At 47.0% G+C, this 25,469-nt stretch overlaps 2 protein-coding genes across 3 annotated transcripts in view; one reads left to right on the plus strand and one right to left on the minus strand.

Moving 5' to 3' along the window:
* The window catches only part of SLC1A6 (solute carrier family 1 member 6), a 57,418-nt gene extending 37,833 nt beyond the window's left edge, over positions 1-19,585 (minus strand). The window contains exon 1 of one of the 2 annotated variants that reach the window (XM_057490027.1): positions 19,358-19,585. The gene's annotated coding sequence lies outside the window, so the exon portion shown is untranslated. Of the gene's footprint in view, positions 1-8,337; positions 8,467-19,357 lie in introns of those variants that run through there. The other variant, XM_036895612.2, reaches the window with a different exon arrangement.
* TEKTL1 (tektin like 1) lies at positions 2,009-8,644 on the plus strand. Its single transcript, XM_057489563.1, is given in 10 exon segments — positions 2,009-2,248; positions 2,250-2,561; positions 3,742-3,831; positions 4,656-4,670; positions 6,747-6,945; positions 7,308-7,467; positions 7,600-7,699; positions 7,923-8,012; positions 8,268-8,304; positions 8,307-8,644. Coding segments are annotated over 10 exon segments (1,422 nt in total). The 3' UTR covers positions 8,486-8,644.
* Positions 19,586-25,469: the final 5,884 nt, after the last annotated feature.

Here is a 25,469-nt window from a genome sequence, read left to right on the forward strand (position 1 = left end):
TGGCGCTTGGAGTTTTACTTTGCGATGATGAAAATGTTTTAGAATGAGACAGAGTTGGTGGGTGCACAACACTGTGAATGCACTAAATGCCTCCAAATTGTGCACTTTAAAATGGTTAGTTTTTATTTATGAGAATTTTGTCTCAAAAAAAAAACCAAATAAGGGGTCACAGCATGTGACTGATGCCACCCATTCCTTCATTGCATATGTGCTGAGGACCTACCATGTGCCATGAGCTGAGCTAGGCACTTGAGAGCAAGGGTCCTGCTCTCAAAGCTCTTAGATTCTTCCTGGGCAGATTGCAGGGGTAGGGGGAGATTGAAAATTTTAAAGCAAACAAACAAATGAATAAGAGACTTTCAGAGAGTGGAAAGTGCTGTAAGACACTACATGAAGAAACTGTAAGACTAAGAGAATATTTTGAATAATCTAAGAAGAGCTAAGAGGTAAGACCTCCCTGAAGGACACTAAGAGCCCAGCCAGGTAAAACTCTTGAGGGAAATGGATCCAACTGAAAGCATAAAAGCTGGTGCAAAGGCCCTGGGGTAGGAACTAGCATGATGTGTTAAAGAAACACAAAGATGGGAACACAGTGAATGGGCCTGCAGAGGGGAGGTAGAAGGTGAGTTAGTTCAGGGAAGAAAGAAAAGCCACATCATACACAGCTTTGCAAGTAAGGAGTTTGGTTTGATTCTAAGTACAAGATTCCCCGAAGGGGCTTAAGTAAGAAAGGGATGTGCTTAGGTGAAAACATAGTGCTGGCTTCAGTGTGGAGAATAAATTTAAGGAGAAAAGGGCGAGTGAGAGAATAAGAATGCTGGTGGCAGCAGTGGAGGAGAAAAAATGATCCTATTGGGGGTAGGGAAGGGAGAACTTACAGATGGGTTGGACGTGGATGTGAAAATTTTAAGGAAGCTTCTTATGTTTTTAACACAGCAATGGAGAGGGGGGGCCAACTATCAAGTCAAAGGGGCACTAGAAGAAAAACGTTGGGGGTATAATCTGAAGTTTCGTTTGGGATCTATTGAGTTTGAGGTGCCTACCAATTGTCCAAGTAAAAATTCCATCACTATAAGAAAACAAGCAAAGTGACAGGATGGAGGATTATGAGGAAGGGATGGAGGGCAGTTGTCTCTTTTTTCTTCCCCAGGTTCTGATCTGCTTCCTGTTGGAGGAATTCCGCATGCAAAGTCCTTCCTCCCCCCCATAGAAACAAGAAGTTCACACATGACTCACTTTCCCAATTTCCCTTGCAGCTAGGGCCTGGCCATGTGACACAGGCTAAACCAATGACCTTCAGCCAGATTGGACCCTGGGAACTAAAGAGGCAGGGATGCAGGTACCATAGACAACTGACAGGGTTGGTGGCCCTGGTGGCGGTGCCACTTCTGGAGACAGAAGATGGAGTTGAGAGCTCTGCAATAGTAGCCAGGGTGTCCTCAAGAGCCACTACAGTTCTTACTGTTTCTTGGCTCTGAACTTTTCCATTCCTGGGGCTGGCACTAAAAATCCTGAGTGATGAGAGAGAGTAGGGCTTGGATATAGTGCTAAGGAAAAATCCAGTTAAGATGGTGATATTTTAAGCTTGGGTTCTGAAGATGGAAAAGGTGCCAGCCGTGCAAAGGGCATGGGAGGGAGGATGCCATGCAGAATGAACAACAAATCCAAAGCTTTGAAGTGGGAAAGAGCTTAGCATGTCCTAAGAAGTGGGAGAAAGCCCTTGTGGCTGGAAAGGTAGAAGCAAGAGGGAGAGAGGAGTTTAAATGAAGTTACTTTCTCAAGGGGCCAGGATTCCAAGCCCCCTCTGTGGCGCTCCAAAGCTAAGACTCCAACCAGCGCCTCCCGGTAGCCTTTCCCCTCCCCCGCCTCTGGAATCTGTCTGCTCTGCTGTCACAGTGGTTATGGTGACGGGCATTCTGTGCCACTCGCTCTTCAGGCCAGGAAGGAGTTGCGGGTGGTTGGCTGGGGTGGAGAACCCTAGGCCAGGCCGGGACACGGAGCAAGGACGATGCCCGTGCTGACTCCCCCGGCTGGGCGCAGCCAGGCCACACGCGTGGGGGCTGCGGCACGGCGCGAGGCGGCCAAGGCCACGACGCTGAAGGCGCAGCAGCTGGCCGAGCGCTGCGAGCAGGAGGCAGTTATCATGCGGCAACCTGAGGGCAGCGTAAGGGACCCGCACGTGGCGCGCCAGCCCTGCCGCGACGCCTACATCCCGCCCTGTCGCTTCCCCGTGGAGATGCTCAAAGGCGGGCAGCACGGTGGAGAAGCCACCGTGGAACAGCAAAACAAAGCGGCGTGCCCAGCACGCCCGCCTGAAGCCACCCAAGCACCGCGACGCGCTGGCCCAGCAGCCGGCCAGGGTGATGCTTGCGCACGCGCGTGAGGCGCGCCTCACCGCCGCGTGTCTGGATTGATGGGCAGCTGCGGCTCCTGCAGCGCTAGCGTCAGGCTACCGACCGCAGGCTCAAGCTACCGACCGCAGGCTCGGCGAAGTGAGCAAAGGCCTGCTGATCAACCAGCAGAGCGTCAAGCTGCAGGACTACCCGCCCAGGGCGGAGGAGGTGAGACCACGCCTCTCCCCGCGCCCACTCGCAAAGACTGAGTCATCAGTCCCTGGAAGCTCAGCCGGGAAAAACCCTCCCTGCAGAGAGAATGCCCCCCGCCCAGACCCCAGCTCCAGGAAGGGCACGAGATGAGAACGCCCGCAAGATGAGAGGCCCCTATTCTGAGCTAGGGGGTGAGGCTCTCCCAAGAGGATGAGGTCCTCAGCCGCCATGCCTTTAGAAGGGAAATCGAGCCCAATTCCCGAGCCAGGGAGAGAAGGTGGGATTTCCGAGTCAGATGAAATTCTTCCCAAAGTGCTCAAAATCCACACCCTGCAGCCTGGGAATGAAATCACCCACCCAGCCCCCAGGCTCAGATGGTGAGACGCTCCCCTGGGCATGAGACCCTCAATGCTCCAGTCCCAGTGACTACACACTCGAAGCTCCCAGTTGATGTGCTGGTCCCAACCCATGAAACTCTCCCCCCAATTTTTTTAAACCTCAACTCCCACCTCACCAGATTCAGGAAGTGAGAACTCCTCCCCAGGCCTCATCTGAGGAGAAAGGAAGAGGTTCTTACCTACAGGTTGGGACCTTCAGACGCCCAGCCCCTGTACATGACAGTTAAACCCCCAACCAGGGGGAAAGGGTGAGACCCCTAGTCCCAGACCTGGTGAAATCCTCAGACCTCCACACACCAAAAAGGACAGACATCCCACCCTCCCTGGAGAGGGGAGACCCCACCCACAGGATGGGTTTCCTACTCCCAGTCCCCAAATCCAGATAGTAAGACCCCAAAAGGCAAATCCTGACCACCCCTATGTTGAGATGCCTCTACATCAAGCCAGGAAGGCGGGTAATACCATCCCCAAGGAAGGGGCACCCTCCAGCCCCAGAGAGTGAGAACAACCTTCCCCTAAGGAAGTTAAGTCACCTTCCTCCCAGCTCACTGGACCCCTTCCTGTAACAGAAAGAGGCTCCCAGCCCATTCTCTAGAGGGTAAGACACCCCTAGTGAGAGCCCCCTGAAAGGATAAAGCCTTCTCAGGGAGTGGGATCCCCAAAAGGTGAGAGTGCCCCCAACTGTATTCTCCAAACCCAGAGTTTATGAAATTGGAAACCCCTCCATGAGCCTGGAAGAAGTATTCTCCCTCCAGCCCTCTCCCAAGGGTGTGAGAGCTTCTCTCCTTGTCTTGCAGATCCCTGACAGAGTTGACAGCAAGCTTACCCAGGAGAAGCATGAGTTAAAGAGCATAAAGAGGAAGATGGAGAAAGATATGGAAAAATCTGCGGCCCTGCTCAACTTTGGAAATACCTGGGGCCCAGTTAAGGGGGTGACAGGGGAATCCATGGCTGCCTGGTAGGCAAACTGCTCCGCCCTTGGGAACTGTAGCCACAGAAAACCCCGCCACCCACATGCCCACCCCCACCCAGACCTGACACTCCGTATTTCCATTTGTGAAATAGGAAAACTGGCGCTCTGAGATGGAGTTGGCCGTCAAAATAACAATGAATACACCCTCTGTGTTGTTCCCTTTGCAGTCATTAACTCCTTTAAAACACTCCTGTAAAAGAGAGATGATGGTCCCTTCATTAGAGATGGGGAAATTGAGGCTCAGAGAAACACAACCTCACCCAAGGCACTGTGCTAGGCAGTGGTGGGGCTGTGGTTTCAGCTCAGGTATCTTCTATTCCCATCTTTATTGAGGTATAATTGACATTTTTAAATTGCATATATTTAAGGTGTACAACCTGATGATTTGCTGTACATATACAATGTGAAATAATCACCATAATCAAGGTAATTAACATATCCATCACATCCCGTGGTTACCTTTCTGTGTGTGGTGAGGACACTTAAGATCCACCCTCTTAGCCAATTTCAATGATAAAATACAGTGTTATTAAATAGAGTCACACTGTGGTACATGAGGTCTCCAGAACTTAATCTTATCTAGCATAACTGAAACTTTGTACCCCTTGATGAACATCTCCCCACTTCTCCCTCCCCAAAGCCCCTGGCAGCCATCATTCTACTTTCTGCTTCAATGAATTTGACTATTTTAGATTCCACATGAGTGAGATCTTCCTGCATCTGGCTTATTTCATTTAGCATGACATCCTCCAGGTTCATCTGTGTTGTCACAAATGGCAATAACTCCTTCTTTTTCAAGGCCAAGTAATATTCCACTATGTGTTGTCTCATATTTTATATTACTTATTATATATCAATATATCAAGATATCTGTATAAAATATTAATATATTTTTATTACTATATATTATTAGTACATTAATGTATTAGTAATAATTTATAATGTTAATATATTATGTATATTATAGTAGACCTATGAACAATGCAGAGGCTGGGGCACTGACCCCTGCACAGTCAAAAATCCATGTATGACTCTTGACTCCCAAAAAACTTAACTATTAATAGCCTACTGTTGACAGGAAGCCTTGCCAATAACATAAACAGTCAATTAACACATATTTTGTATGTTATGGGTATTATATACCTATTCTTAAAATGAAGTTAAGCTAGAGAAAAAATAATGCTTTTTCAAACTGCTGCAAATCTCCAAAACACTTTCAAGTATATTTATTGAAAAAAATCCACATGTAAGTAGATGTACTTCAAATCCATGTTGATCAAGGGTCAACTGAATATGTATACCATGTTTAAAAAAAAAGCAAAACACCTCTCTCGATCCCATGCACCCTGCCCAGATGATCCCCATGTCTGTGATCCATTCACTAGCCGATCTACTCCGCACATGCTGACTCTGTGACTTTTTCAGGCGGGACCTGGTTCAGTTTTCCCCACTGCATCCCTCCTCCCCAGCACACTGCCTGGTATGCAGGAAGGGCTTGCTGAATATTTGAATTAGTGAATGGGAGACTTTTTAAATCCATTCTTTTTTACCCATATGGATGAATCACAAAGATAGGATATTCAGCAAAAGAAGCTAGCCATAAAGCACACACCCTGTATGACTCTGTATATATGAAGTTCTAGATTTCAAAAGTTTTTTCTTAAAGCAAAAGATAATAAATATTTTAGGCTTTGTGTGTGGAACAGTCTCTGTCAAAACTATTCAGTTAGGGCTCATATAGCACAAAAACAGCCAGAGACAATTGGTCCATGAATGAGTGGGGCCGGGTTCCAATAAAGTTTTAGTTACAGAGAGGCAACCTGTCCATAGGCTGTAGTTTACAGACCCCTTAAAGAACAGGCAAAACCCATCTAAAAAGCAGCTTAGTGGGGAGGGGAAAGGGGCACCAGAGAAATTCCTGGGGTGATGGAAATATTCCTTATTTTGATGAGATGTGTGTTATATGGGTATATACATATGTGAAAAGACTAATGTTTTTTGTTTTTTTTTTAAATTAGGGTATCATTGATATACAATCTTATGAAGGTTTCACATCAACAACATTGTGGTTTCAACATTCGCCCATATTATCAAGTCCCCCCTACACCCCATTGCAGTCCCTGTCCATCAGCATAGTAAGATGCTATAGAGTCATTACTTGAAAAGACTTCTGTTACAATATAACTTTCAAATAACTCAAGTATTAAAGGAATTCATTATGCTTCCTTTTATCATGGTAGAAGCAGGGTGTAGATGGAGATAGGGGTCCAGACGAGATAGATCCTAGGGGTGTAGGAGGCTCTGATGACAGCAGGGAGCTCCTGATACTAGAGCAGAGGACAGGAGACCCCAAAGCTAGCGGAAGGGGTGGGATAAGCCCTGAATGCAGTTGTGCTGCCAAGAGATGATACAGGAAGACTGAGAGGGAGATGTAGGTAGAACCAGGCTACCCCTCCACTTTGCAGATGGGGAAATTGATGGGGGGGTGGGGGAAGCTTTCTTGGGCGTGCCAGAGCAAAGCCAGGCACAGAACCTAAGAAACTGACACCCAGGACCGGGGCGGGACGCAGCCACCATCCCCTACTGCTCCCCCTCTCCCGACCCAGGGGGTCATTAAAGGCTTCCAGACAGAGGATAGGGAGCGGGGCATCGGAGCCTGGGCTTGGAAATCGCCCCTTTCTGGTTGCAACGAGAGCTGGAGAGGTTGTTTGGAGACAGAAATGCTTTGCAGTCCGCAGCAGAGAAATCACTTCACCCACCTACCCTAACCTCTCAGCTCACACTCCCCCTTCTCCTCTGCGTTTTTCTCCTTCCACCCGCCTCCTCCAGGCCCTGGCCTCCTGCCGGGACGCTCTGGGCTTCTGCTTTAACGAGAGGCTCCAAGCTGCGGACCTAATGAACCAGCCGCTAGACAAGGTTCTGAAGCAGGCCGGCCGGCACTCCTGGGTGAACCTCCAGCGCGTCCCCACCCTGAGCGCTTAGGGCCAGAAAACGCCACCTCCAGACCCTGTGCGCACCTCCACCCCAGGTAGGCCCCCACAGAAAGGGCCTCCGTGCCCTCCTCTCCCGTACTTCTCCGCTGATGCTTTCCCTGGAGAACTGACCCCCTGGAGCAGGGGCGAGGCCTGAGAGCCAGCCTCCAGGGGAGCCACGGGCTCGATCGGCTCTTCGGCTTCAACCCCTTCCCATACTCGCACACTCGTTTCCAGAGACCACTGCCTGTAACTCCACTAGCAGCCTCGCCTCTGCCCGGGACTTCCTCCCAGTCCCTCAATAAATCCCCTTGCCCAGGGCCCCACCACCGCCTTAGAATTGAGAGTGGGGAGCTCAGAAAGCCAGGGATGGGAATGGGAGGCCTTGGCGCCCCACGCCCCACGCGCCCGCCCGCAGGGTGCGCCACGGCGCTGTACGAAGCCAAGCGACTTCTGATGGAGTCCAAGAACACCTTGCTAGAAATGGCCAAGAACGAGAACATCTGCAAACAGCAGCAGCAGAGAAGCGATCGCGTGTGCGCTTCCCTGGCACAGAAGATGCGCGAGACCTCGGAGCTGCAGGTGCGCGGAGTGGGCGCTGCTGCCAGGTGGCTGGGGACGAGGGCGGAGACTGGAGAGGGGCGCGCGGGAGGAAGGGGTCCGGAGGCCCGCGGGAGCCCCCTGAGCTTTCTACCTCCCCACCCCCACCCCCGGGAAAGAATGAATATGACCGCAGGACTGTTGAGGGAAACCATCCGCCAGTGCACGAAATACAGCCAGGAGATGCACATCACCCGCGGCCTCATGAAGGTGTGGCCTGGGGGAAGGGCCTGCGGGGGTGGGGGTCTCAGAGAAGTCCCTCAACCTCTGCCCGCCTCCCCCCACACCCCGTCGCCATCCAGCTCCTTCTCTCAGCCCACGTTTGAAGAGGCTGCTTCCGAGCGCACCTTGAGCAGATGCTTTCCCACATCCTAGGTCCTCCCGCCCCTCGCTCCCCAGTTGCATCCTTTCCCTCAAGCCTGCCCTGTCGCAGGTTCATTTTCAAGAGCATCTGGCCCAGGTGCGTCGCCCCCAGCCCCTGCGTGAGGCCTGCCTCTCAGCTCTGCTCTCTCCCGGGCGGGGCGCTCCCTCACGCACCTAAGCCCAGGTGTGTAGCTCCCCCTTCCGAGGCCCGGCCTCTCTCCAGGGGTGCGCCTTTCGCAAGCCCACCTGACCTAGGTGTGTGGCTCCCTTTCGGAGGCCCGCCCTCTCTCCAGGGGTGTTCCTTTAACACCTGGTCCAGGTGTGTCGCCCCCCCCGCCCCCTAAGCCCCCACCACTGGCGCTGGGCCAGCGCTCCAAACCACCTGACCCCCAGCACGGTCCCTCCCCCTCCCCAGAGCGCCGACGAGCTTGAGAGTCACATCTCTCACATGGAACGGAGCTGCCCGCCATGCACAAGAATCTCACCTGCAGCGTCAACTGCAAGAAGATCGGGCAGGACGTGGACAGCAACGTGTTGCGCCTGCGTCTCCGCCAGCGCCACCTGCGCGTGTGCTACGAGCCCGCGTGGCGCCTAGTCAGCGGCTGGGACCCGCGTCCGCCGCCCCCTGCCTAGTCCAGCGCCGCCGCGCGGTGACAGGCGCACCCCTGCCCTGCCGGCTGGCCCCGCGCGGAACCAGACTCTGCCCATGGCTCCGCCCTCCCCTCACCCACCTCCCTCTGAGCTCCCTCCAGCAGAATTATCATTTTAAAAAATTATAATAATTACCATTTATTAGGCGCCTACTGTTTGTATCTCAAGCACTAACCTTACAACGCGTTATGGGCGGTGCAGCTTGGAAATTCACAGGATGGATTTGGGCGCTGGGTTTCTGAGGTTCAAATCCAGGCTTCCATAAAAAAAGAATGAAATCTTGCCATCTGGGACAACGCGGATGAACCTAAAGGGTATCATGCTCAGTGAATAAGCTGCGCAGAGAAAGACAAATACCTTATGCTTTCCCTTATATACAGAATCTAAAAAACAAACAGGCAAAACAGAAACGGACTCCTAAACACACACCATGGCCTGGTTATCGCAGGGGAGGCAGTTGGGGGGTGGGCGATATTGGTGAAGGGGAAAACTGAAGTGCAAACTTCCAATCATAAATTACTCACAGGTATGGAAGTGCAGCATGATCTCCATAGGTCCCCATAAAAACCAAGTAGAGATGGGATAAAGTATGCCCATTTGACAGGGAAATTATACAAGAATTACACACAAAAAAAGGGAGCCTCCTGCCCAGGAGCACAGAAATGAGAAGGAGCAGAGCTGGTGGGATTCAAATCAGCCATATCTGACCCAGAACCACTGGGCATCACAGTCAGCTCCCTTATCTCAAAAGGGACTTTGCAGCCTGGGGGGTCACCAGGGGCTCCCTGGGGCTCAGACTTCCCTGGGAATGTTCTTTTCCTCCCTGTACCAATCAGGATACCAACTGGACACAGAGCACATGAAATTGAAAAAAAGTTTTACAAAGAGATGACAGTCGATCCTCATGATTCAGAGATTTTTGTATTTGTGAAATTGCCTAACTCACTGAAATGTGTTCATAACCCCCACCTCCACCACCGAGATTAATATTGTGGTGCTCTTACTGTCATTTGCAGATAGGCACAGAGCTGTGAAAGAATTTAGGGGCCTACCATTCCCAGCTGAGGCTGAACAGAGACATCCTGCCTTCTTGTTTCAGCTCTCCTATTTAAACAAGTGTCCTTTTCAGGGTCTACCTAGTGCCACATTTTTCATATTTTTGTGCCTTTGGTTAGTTTTTGCTGTTTAAAATGGCCCCTCAGCATAGTGCTGAAGTGCTGACACTCCTAACCTCTGGAAGACTACAATATGCCTTACCCAGATAATGTGTGTTTTACACAAGTTTGGGCATGCATTGCAATGCTATTGGCCAAGTTCAACATTAATGACTCACATTAATATATATTTTATTGGACAATATATATTTAAATAGAAACACACATAAAACAAGGTTATGTATTCATCCATTGACAAAAATATGACCAGAGGCTCCCAAGAACTCATTTCTGTATTTCCTCTGGGAGCAATGGTTCAGTATTTGGGAGACTTTATAGAACATAACTGCCATGAATAATGAGAATTACCTGTATTTGAAAAGATGTAGGCAGGACGTAGGGAAACTGCATGGGATAGCACAGAATCAAGGTGCTGCTAGGAATTGTGGGGAGTTGTCTTTGCCATGTGTAAGTCTGAAGGGATGAGGTAGATCTGTAGGGACAGGTGCCCCTATCTGAGGTACTGCTTGCAGAGCTGCCACCCAGATGCTGGGGGAATAAATGGCCCTACCCCTCTCTCTCCATTGGCCAGTGTCCCTCTTGGTCAAAATGAAAGAGAAAGGGATCCCATTGGCTTGGCCCATGCATCTTCTGGGAGCACAGAGCTGCCACCACCTTCTGACTTTTGAGCCTCTTGCAGGTCCTTCCTGGGCTGGGGATTGTCCCTTTGCTGGCGTCTTTGCTCACGCATCACGTCCAAACACCTTGCGATGGGTTGCAGATGCTCCCCTTGAGTCAATGCCTTAACCTTTGGGGTGCAGCCTGCCGATTTATCCCTGCTGACACTGCCCCAGATGTCACCTCAGCACACCCAGTGTTCCCAACAGAGATTGCACATCCCCTCAATTGTCTCCGAGCTGAGATTTCAGCTGCTGCCCCGGGTTGCTTTGTGAGCACCCAATGAGCCTCTCAATGATCCCATGGGTGTCATCATCCCCGTGGAGAGATGAAGAAATAGGCTCTGAGCACCAGCAAGACTTGAAATGCAACCCAGCAAACAAGGGATTAAGTCTGGACTTTAAAAAGTGTGGAGGTGCCCCTACGTAAGGTACTCCACTGCCCCAAAGAATGGTGCAGGGCCCAGTGCATGAGAACATATACAGGGCCCGTCAGTAATGCATATTCCTGGACCACACTCTAAATCTGCAGAGTCTGAACCTCAGAGGGCATGGCTTAGAGATATGCATTCTAATAAGCTTCCCAGGGAAGTCTGATGCACACCATTATTTGAAATGCATTCCCTCCCTGCTCCCAATTTCCCGGGACCAATGTCTGCACTGATCATGGCTGACACTAATAGAGGGGCCCACACAATAATTTGCAATCACAATATAAGTTGGTCATGGGGATGGTAATACACACAGCATGGAGAATATCATCAATGTTTCTGTAACATGGTACTACATTAAGAGATAGTAACCGCACTAGAGGGGGTGAGGATTTAACAATATGGGTAACTGTTGAACCCCCTGTGTTGTATATTTGAAACCATCATAAGATTGTATATCAATGATACTTAAATTAAAAAAAATCAAGAGGAAAGAAAAGAAAATTAATAATCAAGATCATTTTCTTTATAACTTATCATAAACCAAAATTAAGAGTGAATGGAGAGGCTATTTTGGATTGGTGGACAGTGACGACCTTTCTGAGAAAGGAAATTTAAGATGAGACCTGCGTATAAAAGAGACAGACACGTGAGGGTGCTGAAGAAGACTGGTGAGGGCAGAGGAGTAACTACACACAGGCCCTACGGTGGAGAGGCACTGCGCACGTCTGGGAGATATTAAAGCAGTTTGAGCAAGAAAGTGTTAAAAAAAAAACAAAGAAAGAAGTTAGCAAATTAGGTAGCAGATAGATACATCTTGTAGTGCTGCAGACCATAGTAAAGAGTGTGAATTCTACTTTAAAAATGACACGAAACAATCAAGTTTTAAACAGCAGTATGAGAGATCTGATTACCTGCCTAAAAGATGCAGGCTGCTCGCTGCCGAAACGGGGGAAGCAATTAGGAGTCACCTGCAGAAGTGTCAGAAAGATGTATATGACAATAAACCGTCGCGGAGGTGGTGAAAGGTGAGAGATTGATGATATCTTCTGAAAGGAGAGCTCATTGAGTTAGCCTTCGAAGGTAATGTCCGCGTTACTTTAAAACGTGCACTTCTCATTCATTTGTTCAATAAACTTTGAGCACCTTATACATGTGAACGCTATTCTAATTACTACAAATATAGTAACAAAACCCCTGCCATCAAAGAGCTTACATGTTAGTGGGGAAGAGACAAGCAATAAACGATATATATTTCAAGAGTGATAAGAGTTATAAATCAAGGAAAGGAGAAGTAAGAAAATAGAATTAGTGTGGGGGGGAGGGGAGGGGGAGGGTGCTAGTTTAGATATTGAGTCTGAAAAAGGTTTCTCAGATGATGTGACATTTGAACAGAAACTTGGAGTGAGACATCTGGCCATAAAAATATCTGCAGAAGAATATTCTAGGCTGAGGGAACGGTTACTGCAAAGCCCCAGAAGCAGGTGTGTGTTAGCATGTTCAGAGAACAGCAAGGAGGCCAGGTTAAAAAAAAAAATAGAGGGGCCCACAAAAATGTTCTCATTTTAATTTCCTTTAACATCAGAAGAAATCTATAAATATGTAACATACAGCTTTTATACTATGTACAATATTTTTATCATATGTCATATGAAATAATTATATACGACTGCAAAGATTTAAACTAAAATTTCATAATCCAACCTAGATTAATTCATCTCTACGCCAATGCAGTTTTTTTCCACTTCTTTTTATTGTGGCAAAATACACTGAATGTTAAATTTAAAATCTTAACCATCTTTAAGGGCTCAGTTCAATGGCATTAAGTACATTCACAAAGTCATGCAACCATCCCCACCGTCCATTCCTAAAACTCATTTTCCCTAGTGCAACTGAAATTCTGTCCCCGGGCAACAATAACGCCCTGTTCTCTCCTCTCCCAGCCCCTGGCAACCACCATGCTGTTTTCTATTCGCTATGATTTTGACTACACTAGGGACCCCATGTCAGGTATACCAATCAGTTTTAAAACAATGATTTTAAGGATGAAGGGGTCACAAAAGTGAAAGGGCCTCAGGCCCAGGAAAGCCATACTTTAGCCTGCAACTTCTCTCCCTTGGGTTATAGAACATATCCTTCTCATTGATTTAACCCCTGAATCAACATCAGAGCATCAGAGAAGCCAGCCGCTCTGAGCACTAGAAGACTTTGTTTGCAGTCAAACACCCTATTGATTTTACTCCTAATAATTTAAAATCTGTTTTCCTCCAACCCTGCACCCCCCTTCCCACCCCCACCTTTCAGTTGGTCCTAGCCACCTCTTAAAGGGGTCCCCCTGTGGCTGTCTTTCCCTGTAATGCGCAAACACAGCCAGCGGGGGCGCTCTTGTCCAGAATGGATCTCTGCACCACCGCCCCCGCTACCCCCACAGCCCTACTGTCTTAGTCCATTCGAGCTGCTGTAACAAAATATCATGGGCTGGGTGGCTTACAAATAACAAACACTTATTTCTCACAGTTCTGGAGGCTGGGAAGCATAAGATCAGGGTGCCAGCATGGTCACATTCTGGTTAAGAACCTCTTTCTGGATTATAGATGGTGTCTTCTCACTGTGTTCTCACATGGTAGGAGGGGCCAGGGAGCTTTGTGGGGTCCCTTTTATCAGGGCACTAATCCCATTCATGAAGGTTCCACCCTCATGACCTCATCACCTCCCAAAGACCCCCAACTCCTTCTCCCGTCATCCTGGGGGTTAGGATTTCATCGTATTAATCTGAGGGAGCACAAACATTCAGAGCCCATCCATCTGACCTCACTGCCTGCTCCCCTCTCCTGCTCTCCCACCACCTCAGGCAAACTTCCCCCCACTTCCAACACTGTGAGCACTTTCTGGATGTACTTCCTAGTGCTGCTGTATCAAGCCACTACAAATTTAGTGGCTTAAAACACTGCACATCCAGATCTTACAGTTCTGGAAGTCAGAAGTCCAAGCCGGATTTCACCGGGCCAAAACCAAGACGTGTGCATGGCCAGGGTTCCTCCAGGGGCTCTGGGGAGAACGCATTTTCCCCCCTTTCCCAGCTTCTGGATGCTGCCTGCATTCCTTGGCTCATGGCCTCTTCTTCCATCCACGAAGCGAGGAGGAGCATCTTCAAACCTCTCGCTGACTCCTCCTTACATCATCGCACTGCCTTTTTCTGACTCTGACCCTCTTCCTTGACTCTTTTAAGGAACCTTGTGATTATATTGGACTCACCTGGATAATCCAGGATTATCTCCCCATCCCAAGATGCTTAATGACATCTGCACTGTCCCTTTTGCCCTGGAAAGTAACATATTCACAGGTTTTAGGGATCTGGGCATGGACCTCTTTGGGGGGTGAGAGGGAAGCCTTCAGCCTGCTACGGTGTCTTACACATTTCAAAATTTCTTTTGTCTTCTGTGTGCTTACACACATGACTCTCTCTGCTTAGAAAATTCTCTCCCAGAGTGTTATATCAGTGAATGGAAGTTATTTGCATTCCGCAAGGCACGTAGTGAATTATTTACTCACACCTGCATAAAGATGTTTCTAAGACACTACTTGCAAGCTGCCCTAAGGAAAAAAAAACAGAAAATTCTCTCCCTATCCCTCTTCCTGTCCAGCACCATCAAGTTTCCTGACCCTATACACTAGGGCAAACCCCCAGTCATACATACCCATAGTGCCCAACACCGTCCTTTGTGATTCCCACTCCCTCTGTGTGCAACAGCCTAGTGACTGTAAAGTCCCTGAGGGAAATGCCTTAGTTGGAGTGCTTTAGAAGCAGACCCCAAAACAGGAATTCAAGTGTGAGAAATGTATCAGGCCCCCCAGGAAGCCCCGGGATAGGAGCAGGGCAGGGCTGCAGGGAAGAGAAGGCAGCCAGTAAAGGGTGTTAAACAAGTTACGTCCACGGGCAACTGAGAGGTTCAGTCCTGCTGGAGACCTCTCAGAGCTCAGAGAGAGCGGACATCTCAGAGCTATGCCACGCAAGGCGCCAGGGAGCTGGGGTGCTTCATGAGTCTAGTCAATCATCGATTAAGGGCTGCTGGGGACACGGGAGGTAACTCCCTACCACTTCCGGCCCGCCCTTTGCACGAGCCAAGCTTTTCAAGGGCCAGAGGGCGCTCGGGCAGGGAGGTGCAGGGGCTAGCCATTGAGAAGGCCCGTGTAATATGCACGGGAACGGTGCCAAGGGCACTTAGCTGGGGGACACCAACAGGGTCTGCTGCAGTGGGGGGGGTCGTATCTGTGTTGTTCCCCCTGACATCCCCAGTACCTGGCACATGGCAAACACGGGGTAAATATTTATTACAGGATAACAAATATTTGTTACAAATAAACGGACTAACTTGAAGTTCACAGAGTGTTTGCAGGGGCCTGGGGTCATTTAATTTTCAGTTTCAGAAGTGGAAAGGGTCGTTGGCAGTCAACCAGCTCACCACGAGTGGGATAGCTTCCTTTTTATCTTTCCAGTTTTCCTGGAAAAATAAAAGACTGGCAGGGGGAGCAGTACAACATCATTTGGGGAGAGAGGTAGACCTGGGCTTGGCCCTTCCTGCGTCACCTCAGGCAACTTGCTTAACCTCTCTGAGCTTCCATTATCTCCCCTGTAAACCTGGAAATAATAGAAGTACTTTTCTCATCAGGTTTCTGTGAGGATTCATTGAGACAGTACTATGTGACATTTTACCCCAATGTTGGTATTTAGGGAGATCTCCAGAAATGATAGAACTCATGCTCTTTTTTTTGAGCTGACATTCACATAACAGAAAGTTAGCTGTTCTAAAGTGAACAATTTAATTGGAATTAGGAAATTCTCAATGTTGTGCGAACACCACCTGTCTCTACCTCCAAAACATGTTCATCACCTCAAGAGGAGGCCCCCATATCCCTCTGCAGTCATTCCCATTCTCGCCTAAGAAAGATCTTGCTGCTTCTCAGAGATGTCTACCGTGGGAAGGGTGGGGGGATACTGTGAGTGAGCTCCCTGACGCAGAAGTGATCAACCTCAGGCTAGAACTTGGCGAGGGATGCTGTCCTGGGAAGACTTGCACAGGATGGAAACAGTAGTTTAATCCCAACACAAGTTGGATGAAACAGAGGTTCTCAATCAGGAACAATTCTGCCCCCGTGCCCCAGGGGTTATTTGGCAATGTCTGGAGGTAGTTTGGGTTGTCACAACGAGGGGTGTTACTGGCGTTCAGTGGGTAGAGACCAGGGATGCCACTAAATGTCCCACAGTGCACAGGGCAGACCCCCACCATGGTCAAAAATAGTCAATTGTGTTAAGGCAGAGGAACTCCAGACTAAACTAAATGGTTCTCACAGTCATATTCAAAGTAAAAATAAGAAATTTGTAACAGCTTTATTGAGGTATAATCAACAATAAAAACTGTATATGTTTAATAAGTACAACTTAGTGTTTGATATATGTGTACATTATAAAATGATCGCCACAATCTAATTGACATATCTGTCACCTCACATTGTCACCACTTCCTTTTGTGTGTGTGTGTGTGTGTGTGTGTGTGTGTGTGTGTGTGTGCAGTCAGAACACTTAAGATCTACCTTTTTAGCAAATTTCAAGTATCCAACAGAGTATTGTTAACTTATAATCACCATGCTGTGCCTTGGATCTCCAGAACTTGCTCATCTTATAACTGAAAGCTTGTATCCTTTGACCAACATCTCCTCCACTTCCATTTAGGGTGACACCCTAAAGTCCCATCATAAATACTTCTGCATCAAACTGTAGGACCCCTGGGAGATGAGAAGTTTCCTCTCCACCAAATTCAAATGCAGTGACTCCTGGTCTTGTGATCAGTAAACCAGAAAGTAAGTTATCTGCTCCATACATCAAATAAACAGTCCTGGGATTCAAACAAGAGTGGTGATTTAAAACCCCCACTGTGAAAGGGAGCAGAGTTAACACTGAGCAGTACCTGGTTGCTAGCAAATGGCAAATCCTTCTATGCAAATGATTAAAGACGTCCTTCTCCGGGAATAGAGTAAGATCCTTTTGTTCAAGAAAAATTTGGAATGTGTGAGGGCATCATATTTGTAACTAGTAAATAAGTCTTGGAGATCTGATACACAGCACGGTAACTAGAGACAACAAAACGGTGTTACAAATACTAAACTTGCTAAGAGGATAGATCTATAGATCTTATTTGTTTCCACCCCTAGAAGAAATGATAATTATGTGATGAAACAGAGGGGTTAGCTAACACTAAAGTAGCAAACATATTGCAACATAAATAAATCAAATCAGTATGCTGTGCCCCTTAACTTACGCAATGTTATATGTGTTTCCCAACTTTGAAAAAATGGTAAAATGAAAATGCAGGAGTAAACTTGAGAACTGAGAACATTTTGTTTTAACTTGCAAGGGAGTCTCACCTTCAGAGAACTGGCTCTCAGAATTAAGATTTGATATATCTTCTTATAAAGATTTGACACAAACAACAACAAATGTTGGTGAGGTTGTGGAGAAAGGGGAACCCTCCTACCATGCTGGTGGGAATGTAAATTAGTTCAACCATTGTGGAAAGCAGTATGGAGGTTCCTCAAAAAGCTCAAAATAGAAATACCATTTGACCCAGGAATTCCACTTCTAGGAATTTACCCTAAGAATGCAGCACTCCAGTTTGAAAAAGACATATGCACCCCTATGTTTATCGCAGCACTATTTACAATAGCCAAGAATTGGAAGCAACCTAAGTGTCCATCAATAGCTGAATGGATAAAGATGTGGTACATATACACAATGGAATATTATTTAGCCATAAGAAGAAAACAAATCCTACCATTTGCAACAACATGGATGGAGCTAGAGGGTATTATGCTCAGTGAAATAAGCCACACAGAGAAAGACAAGTACCAAATGATTTCACTCATATGTTGAATTTAAGAACAAAGAAAAAACTGAAGGAGCAAAACAGCAGCAGACTCACAGAACCCAAGAATGGACTAACAGTTACCAAAGGGAAAGGGACTGGGGAGGGTGGGTGGGAAGGGAAGGGATAAGGGGTGGGGAGAAAGGGGGCATTACAATTAGCAGGTATAATGTAGGGGGGGCACGGGGAGGGCTGTACAACACAGAGAAGACAAGTAGTGACTCTATAGCATCTTACTACACTCATGGACAGAGACTGTAATGGGGCATGTGGGGGGGACTTGGTGATGGGAGGTGTCTAGTAAACATAATGTTCCTCATGTAATTGTAGATTAATGATACCAAAAAAAAAAAAAGGTTTGACAGATGGTTTTTAAAAACCACAAAAATTTGGTTATTTTGTTCAGTATTTTAATTGGTGAGAAAAACAGTAGTTCTTCCTTGTGGTTATATGTAGGGGTCAGCATTGCAAGAAATCAACAGTACATGGTTTTCTGTTAAGGAGTCAGCAACATATGGTTATTATCTATTGCTATGTAACAAATTACCAAAATTCTCAGCAGCTTGAAACAACATTTACTATGTCTCAGTTTTTTGTCTCAGGGTCTCTTACAAAGCTGAAGTCAAGATGTCAGCTGGGGCTGTGGTCTCATCTGAAAGCTCTGTGTGGGGAGGATCTGCTTCCAGGCTTATTCACAAGGCTATGGTAGGATTCAGTTCCTTACAGGCTATTGACCCCATGGGCCACTCCAACGTGGCAGCTCACATCATTGAAGTGTGAAAACCAAGGCAAGGAAGATGAGCCAGAGAGAGAGAACAAAACAGAAGTGAGTCTTTCTGTAAACACAATCTCAGAAGTGACAGACCATTGCACAGGATGCAAGGTGCTCCTCCTGACTGTGATATGATGTGTTCAGCCATAATGGGAATCTGAATAAACTAATAGTAACAGGAAAGCTTCACTTTCCCACTTCATTCTTCTCTTCTAGAGTAACTTCTTTGCCCACTGTCCTCCATAACTTCTTGCTTGGCCCTTGTAAGGGACTTGCTTGTCTCTCTTTCTCCAAAAATACATCATAAGTGGGCGTGAGAGGTAGGACCTTGGGGAGGGAGTGTGCAAATTTCAAAGCTCTCTTCCTGCTAGTATCAACATAAAGCCTGTGATGTTTTGGGGTTTGAACAATCACAGGCTTTTTGGCACAAACCATGCTTCCGGTTTCTTCAATAATAAAATTCTCTCAAAAAATTTAATAGACTTCCAGCCAATTGATTTCTGGTCATTCTATCTGTGAGGAATGATGAGCTGACAAGTTCAACTAAACAGACCCAATATGCCTATAATACCTTAACTTTGTTTTATGTCATTATTTAGCCATTTCCATGCCAATATATATTAGTGATTCTTCCTAAACAAATAAATATACTCAATATGCCTAAAAATTCTGGATGGCCCCTGCTTCTCTCTCTCTCTCCCTCATCAAACTCCTCTTCACTGGAGCTTTATGTCCTACATACAACCAACCATCACTATGTAATCCCAAAACATCATCACCCTAAAATAAAACCCCATACCCAGGAAGTAGTCATTCCTATTGGCCCCCCTTGCCCCAGACCATGGCAACCACTAATCTGCTTTCTGTCTCTATGGCTATTTCATATAAAAAGAATGATACCTGTGTGGCCTTCTGCACCTGGCTTCTTTCACTCAGCAAGTCTGCTCCTTCTGTTTCTGCTTGCATGCTGTCTGGCTGTGCTCTGTGTCCAACCTTTTGCTTTTATGGGACTTTGCTGACAGCAGCAAGAAGGAGTCAACAACACTCTGACATTCTAAATTTTTAAAACCATTTCCTCTAGAGCTACCAACCAGCTCTGCCCACATGGTAATGAGCAGCTTTACCTAATGTTTTATCATAGCAGAACATGAGCAACCAGCTTCCCCAAATGCATGCATGTATCCTTACCACTTCCCACTAAGCCAGGGTTTCTCAGCTGTAGCATTGCTGACATTTGGGGTCAGATCATTCTTTGCCCTGGGGGATGGGGGGCTGTCCTGTGTAATAGAAGACATTTAAAAGCATCCTTGGCTCAGGAGATGCCAGTAACAGATTTCTGCAACTCAAGACAACCTAAAATGTTTCCAGACTTTGCCAAATATCCTGGGGAGTGGTAGTGGGGTGAACTGCAGAATTTTCCCTGATTGAGAATCACTGTACTAAGCCAATGTCATATATTTGGGATTCTATGGGGGTAACATCCTTCTCCTAATACCAAAGTCTGTATTAATTAGGATATAGATTTGTGTTTTCATATGCAGAGACCCAGTACAACAGAGTTGCCAGGTAAAATCCCAGATAGGCAGTCCCGGTTTGGAGTGAGGGTTGGGGGTTCCATGATCACCTTGCTATGTAAGGCTTTCACCTTGCATTCCACCTCGTACCCTTCCTCATACCTGTGACCAGCAGGAAGGAGGAAGTAAGAAGGAAAGACATGTCCCTCTCATTTAAGCATATGACCTGACAGTTGTACATACAAGTTCTGCTTGTTCCTGTTGGCCAGTACTTACTCATGTGGACACGCTTAGCTGCAAAAGACCCTGGAAGACCTTTAGCTCAGTGGCCACATGCCCAGTTCAGGTTTATATTACTCTACAATTAGATGGAGTTTGGGTTTGGAGAGAGACGAAGCTTTTGTGATCTTCTCCATCCACCAACAAAGGTTGACTTTGAGGCTGCGGCCATTGAGGGAATGCTTGAAAGATGAAATGGACAATTGGGTGATCTGGGGCTCAGAATAACCATGGGTGGTGTTGGGGCAAGCATCTCAGCCCTAACAAAGATGTTAGTCCATGGAATTCTGCAGAAGATGGTGAGGAAGTTTCTAGAACCTAGGTGAGCTAATACATTGAAAAAGGTACAATGACCTCATCTTACAAATGGAAATGCTAGGACCCAGAAAAGAGAAACAAACAGATTTAGGTCTCACTTTGTGCTTGTCTCTGGTTAGGGCTGGAATTGAGGTCCCTGACTTCCCCCCTTTCATTCTCCATAGCTTCAGTTTAAGGAAGTAAATCATGAGGCTGTGGCTTTGACATGGAGGAAGCAAGATATCATTAGATCCTTGAGAATGAAGACGTGAGCTGAATATGGGTCAGGAGGGCATGGAGAAGCCAGCAAGGCTAAGTGTAGCTATGAAGCTATGTGCTGGGCAGGGAGATGTGAATAGAAGTGAAATGTGTCACCCGTCATTGCCTTCAAGGAGAGAGGCATGCTCTCCTCTCTCCCTTTCCTTTTTCCTGCCAATTGAAATATAAGATGTGATGATGGGAGCTGGAGCAGCCATTTTGGGGCCATAAGATGAAAGCTGCATATTGAGGGAAGCAGAGCAACATCAACAAAAAAAGGAGTTTGGCTCCCTGGTGATGGGTGAGCTTCCATTCCAGCTTTGAACCATATATCTCTATTTATACATGAAAGAAAAAATGACCTTCTATTTCTTAAGCCAGTTACAGCAGCCAAACTAATTTTCTAAATCATATTTTTTTAATGGGCTTCCTTTTAGTTCCCACCTTGTGTTAGCAAAAACCCAGAACCCTCTTTGTCTCTTTCCTCCAGAGACGTGCGCTACTAAGCAGCTGTCTGCCCTCACCTTCTCCAGCTCATGACTTGAGTCACCTGCTGATTCAGCTCTTCCAGGTCCTGCAAATCATCATATCCTTATTTGCTGAGAATTAGCATGGAACTTAATGATCCCTATTTTCTGGGATAAGCTCTGAGTGTCAAGACGACCTGGAAATAGCAGCACCCTCTTGCTCTGAGTTCGGTTTGAGGGATCTTGGAGCTACATCTATCTCTGAGTCTTGACACTGCCCCCTGCAGCAACTGGAGGTCAAGGTGGGGAGGTCTGGTTCTGTTCCACTGGGAGGAAACAGCCTCTTCAGGACAGAAGTCTACAGGGTCGGCTCTGCCTCCCTCCCAATCTGCGCCTTGGGCCACTCCTTCATCACCCTCCTTGGCTTCTTCACCAGCCCAGGCCCTTTTGTCCTCCCCATCAAATCTCTACCTGAGCCAGTCCTTCTCATTCCATCCCCTCCCACACCTCCACCTCCATCTAGGAGATGCTCACTCAAGCATGCCTCTTCCTCAGGGAAGTCTTCCCAGATCCCTTAGTGGGCCTGGTTGGTTTCTTTGGGTTCTGTTAGAATCGTACTTCACTCCTTCAGCATACTTATCTTAGCTTTTGATTATATATTCACTAGTGTGTTCGTTTTACTAATATTTTCATTAGTGTGTTCATTTTACTAATTTCTGTCTCCACCCAGTAAAAGTAAGGTCTGTGACAGCATGGACCATAACTAATTTGTCTCCATTATATTCGCCATGCCTGAGATACAGGAGACAGTTAATAAATGCAGCAGGAAGGAGAGAAGGAAGGGAGAGAGGAAGGAAGGGAAAAGAAATTTTACTTAAAATGTTACCTAAAAAGTCCACATATGACAGACCACAGCTAATACAAAAAAAAAAAAGTTACCTAAAATTCTACCTAAAAATGTTCCCCCCATGTGGAGAAAAAAACAACCACTTTTTGTGTAAGCATATTCCCCGGCAGAAATGGCTCTGTCTCTTGTCCACAATCAAGAGACCTTTATGAGATGAGCCTTGGGAAGATTGGATTTTTCATGGACATTCTCCACTTGAGGTGGAAAGGACCCAGAAGGCCTTGACAGCTCCAGGAGACCTCGTGGAGATTCAAGACGTCTTGTCTGTTGGTATGTAGCCCAGAGCATCAGGACCCTCTGTGAAGCCAATTCTATCCTAATCTCTTTTCCAGAAGTCATTTTCTGCCAGAGTGCGTTTTCACATCCTCGCTGGGATTTTCTTTAACTCATTCCTCCTGTCTCTTTCCTCACCCATTTTTGGACACAAAAAACATGTTTGTGACCCTTCATTGCCAGAATGGCCACAATGGCCATTTCTGCTTCGTTCATGGCACTAACACACTATAATTATACTTTGTCTTCATCCTGTGCCTTATTAATTGCCAATAAGTCATTGCATCCCACTGTGGTGTGCAGGTCCCTCCCCGGGAGATGGGGCTCAGCCCACTGATACTATCAGTTTATGGCCACCTCCCTCCCTTCTCCTTTCCTCCACCCTCATCCTGAAAAAGACGCACGGCACACGTGCCATGCAGCTTCCAAAACACCAACCAGCTCACCACAGGTGATCTCCTTGTGCACAGTAAAAAAGCAGGTGTCCTGGGACGTGGCAGGGCCTTGTCCCAGTCACACAGCCAGCTACTGGAGATCAATTCAGAGGCAGCAGCTGCCATACAAGTCACGGATGTTGGCCATCTCCACTAGGAAGTTATGTTGAAGAGAAAAAGATTAATTCATGAGTTATTTAGGAAGTAAACTTGAGTACTTTCTAAATAGCGAAACTTTCCTAAGTGCTGTGGGTATACTAGCTCCTTACAACACTCAAGTAAGGTGGCCATTACCATCTCTTCTTCACAAACAAGGAAACTGAGTCACCAAGAGGTTACATTATTCAAGTCCCTGAACTCATGCTTCCTTCCAACCCAGACAGTCTGATTCAGAAGCCTATATCTTTTACCATTAGGCTATTGGAACTTCTGCTCAATTGTCTGCTTGCTAGAGAGTAAACACTACTCACTTATTTGCATCCCTTCCGCCTGCACCCCTCACACACACACATGCACATGCACATATACTCATGCACGCAATACACCCACATCTACAGCAAATTGCTATGGATGGAAGCAACTGAGACACGTAGATACCCAAGGGGTAGACCAAGCCAGAGAACTCAGCCATGCAGAGTGGACGCCCTCAGCCAAGGTCAGAGAAAGAACTGTTTTTGTTGCCAGACCTGGTTCAGGTGATCCTGCACAGTTTGGGTGAGCTCATTTATTCTGCTGAGCTCGCATGACCTTCTCAGGCTGGGCCTGGGGGGATAGTCAAGCCCTCCTTTGATTTCTCTTGCATTTGACCTTACACTTGGGTCACAAAGGAAGGGAAAGAAGAGGACTCAGGAGTCTGAGAGAGCTGCCTTCTTAGCCCAATTTACTTAAATTTTCCAACCCTCCATACAATTTCACAATCCTGGTCAAGATTGGAGCTCTCATTCTTCAAATGCTCAGAGTGGATGCCTAAAAAAGGACAGCAGCTCACCTGCGTAATCCTCACTGTATTGCAAGCTCAGTGACTTGCAAAACTGATAGGTTCAGGAAAGAAAGGAGCGTGTAGGGCACATGGGCGTCTTCCTCAGCTGTGGCTGACAAAATCCTGCTTGACAAGATACTGTCTCGTCCTCTCCAGTGCCTGGGGGTTGTTTACCCCTCAAGGAGAACTGGGATGATGAGAAGTTGCCATGTCTTTGAGCAACACCGCCTCATGTCATCACGATGATGTGATCTTGCAGCTGCAGCTCACAGCACAGGTGCAAATGGCCCAAGAGGTCATGACCCGAAGTTCAAATAGAACCACAGGCTAGTGACACAGACAGAAATAAAGGCACCAAGCAGATAGGGCTCTACTGCTGCAAAGATTTGTTCATACATAAGCCCCAGGGAATAAATACGAGTGATTTGGGTTCATGATCATCCTCTGGCTGTGAGTGAGGGCAGGACATAGCCACCATGCCTATGAACTCACAGAAAAATGGTGCCCAGGATGGGCGTGCATGTTCAAGGAAACATATACCCTCACTTGCCTGCGAAACAGTCCAAGAGACAGAGCAGCCTGGGGTCTGGGCATCCTCCCCCACTTCTGCCTGAGAAATAAGTCCTTTTCAGGTCTAGTACGCCATTGCTTCCATTGTGAACAACGTCAAACCCAGGCCTAGACCCCAGTCTTTTCACGATTAAAACCCAGCATAGCACAAGGCAATGGTTTGCGGTCTTCTGGAGTTTTTAAAAATCCCGTGGCACCAAATACCATGTGGTCTTTTGCACCTGACACCTTTCACGTGAGCATGATGCATTCAAAGACCATCCATGCTGTATTCTAGAGCAGAGCTTCATTCTTTTTCGTGTCTGGATACTATCCCGTTGTATGGATATACCATACTTTGTTTATGCATTCATCTGCTGATAGACGTTTGGGGTGCTTCCCTCTTTTGGCTATTGTGAATAAAAACAAGCAAATTGATAGAGACAGAATTAAACCAGAGTTAATGATTACAAGGGCTGGGACACTGGGCTGCTTACCAGGTATGAGGTTTCCATGTGGGGTGATAAAAATGTACTGGGACTAGATAGAGATGACAGTTGCACGACTTTGTGAATGCACTCAATGCTGCTGAATTGTACCCATGAAAATGGTTATGGTGGTAAATTTTACATTCTGTATATAGCATGGGCCCCACTAAGTTGGTTGGGTCACCACCAAATCAGATCTCTGGGGGTGGGATCAGTATTTTATAAAACTCCCTGGTTTTTATGGTTCCAACATGCAGCTAAATAAACACATTCAATTCACCCAGGTCCCTTTTCTTAAAATGCCAATGTCAGGGCCCCACCTTGATCACTTAAATCAGAATCTTCTGGAGTACCCAGGCATCTGTATTTTTAAGAGCTCCCCAAGTAATTGCAACATACAGCCACAGAGGAGAAGCACCATCCTAGTACCTAAGCCTGTGAAGACCTTTGTCCACAGCGCCAAGAACAGGGTCTGACCCAGAGCCTGCCAGATGGTCAGGTGGTGATGCCAGGCCACTGTACAAAAATTATTTCATGTTATCCTCAGTACAGTTCTTCAAGTAGGAA

The sequence above is a fragment of the Manis pentadactyla genome, chromosome 12 (genome assembly GCF_030020395.1).
Source record: "Manis pentadactyla isolate mManPen7 chromosome 12, mManPen7.hap1, whole genome shotgun sequence".
Classification (NCBI taxonomy): Eukaryota; Metazoa; Chordata; class Mammalia; order Pholidota; family Manidae; genus Manis; species Manis pentadactyla.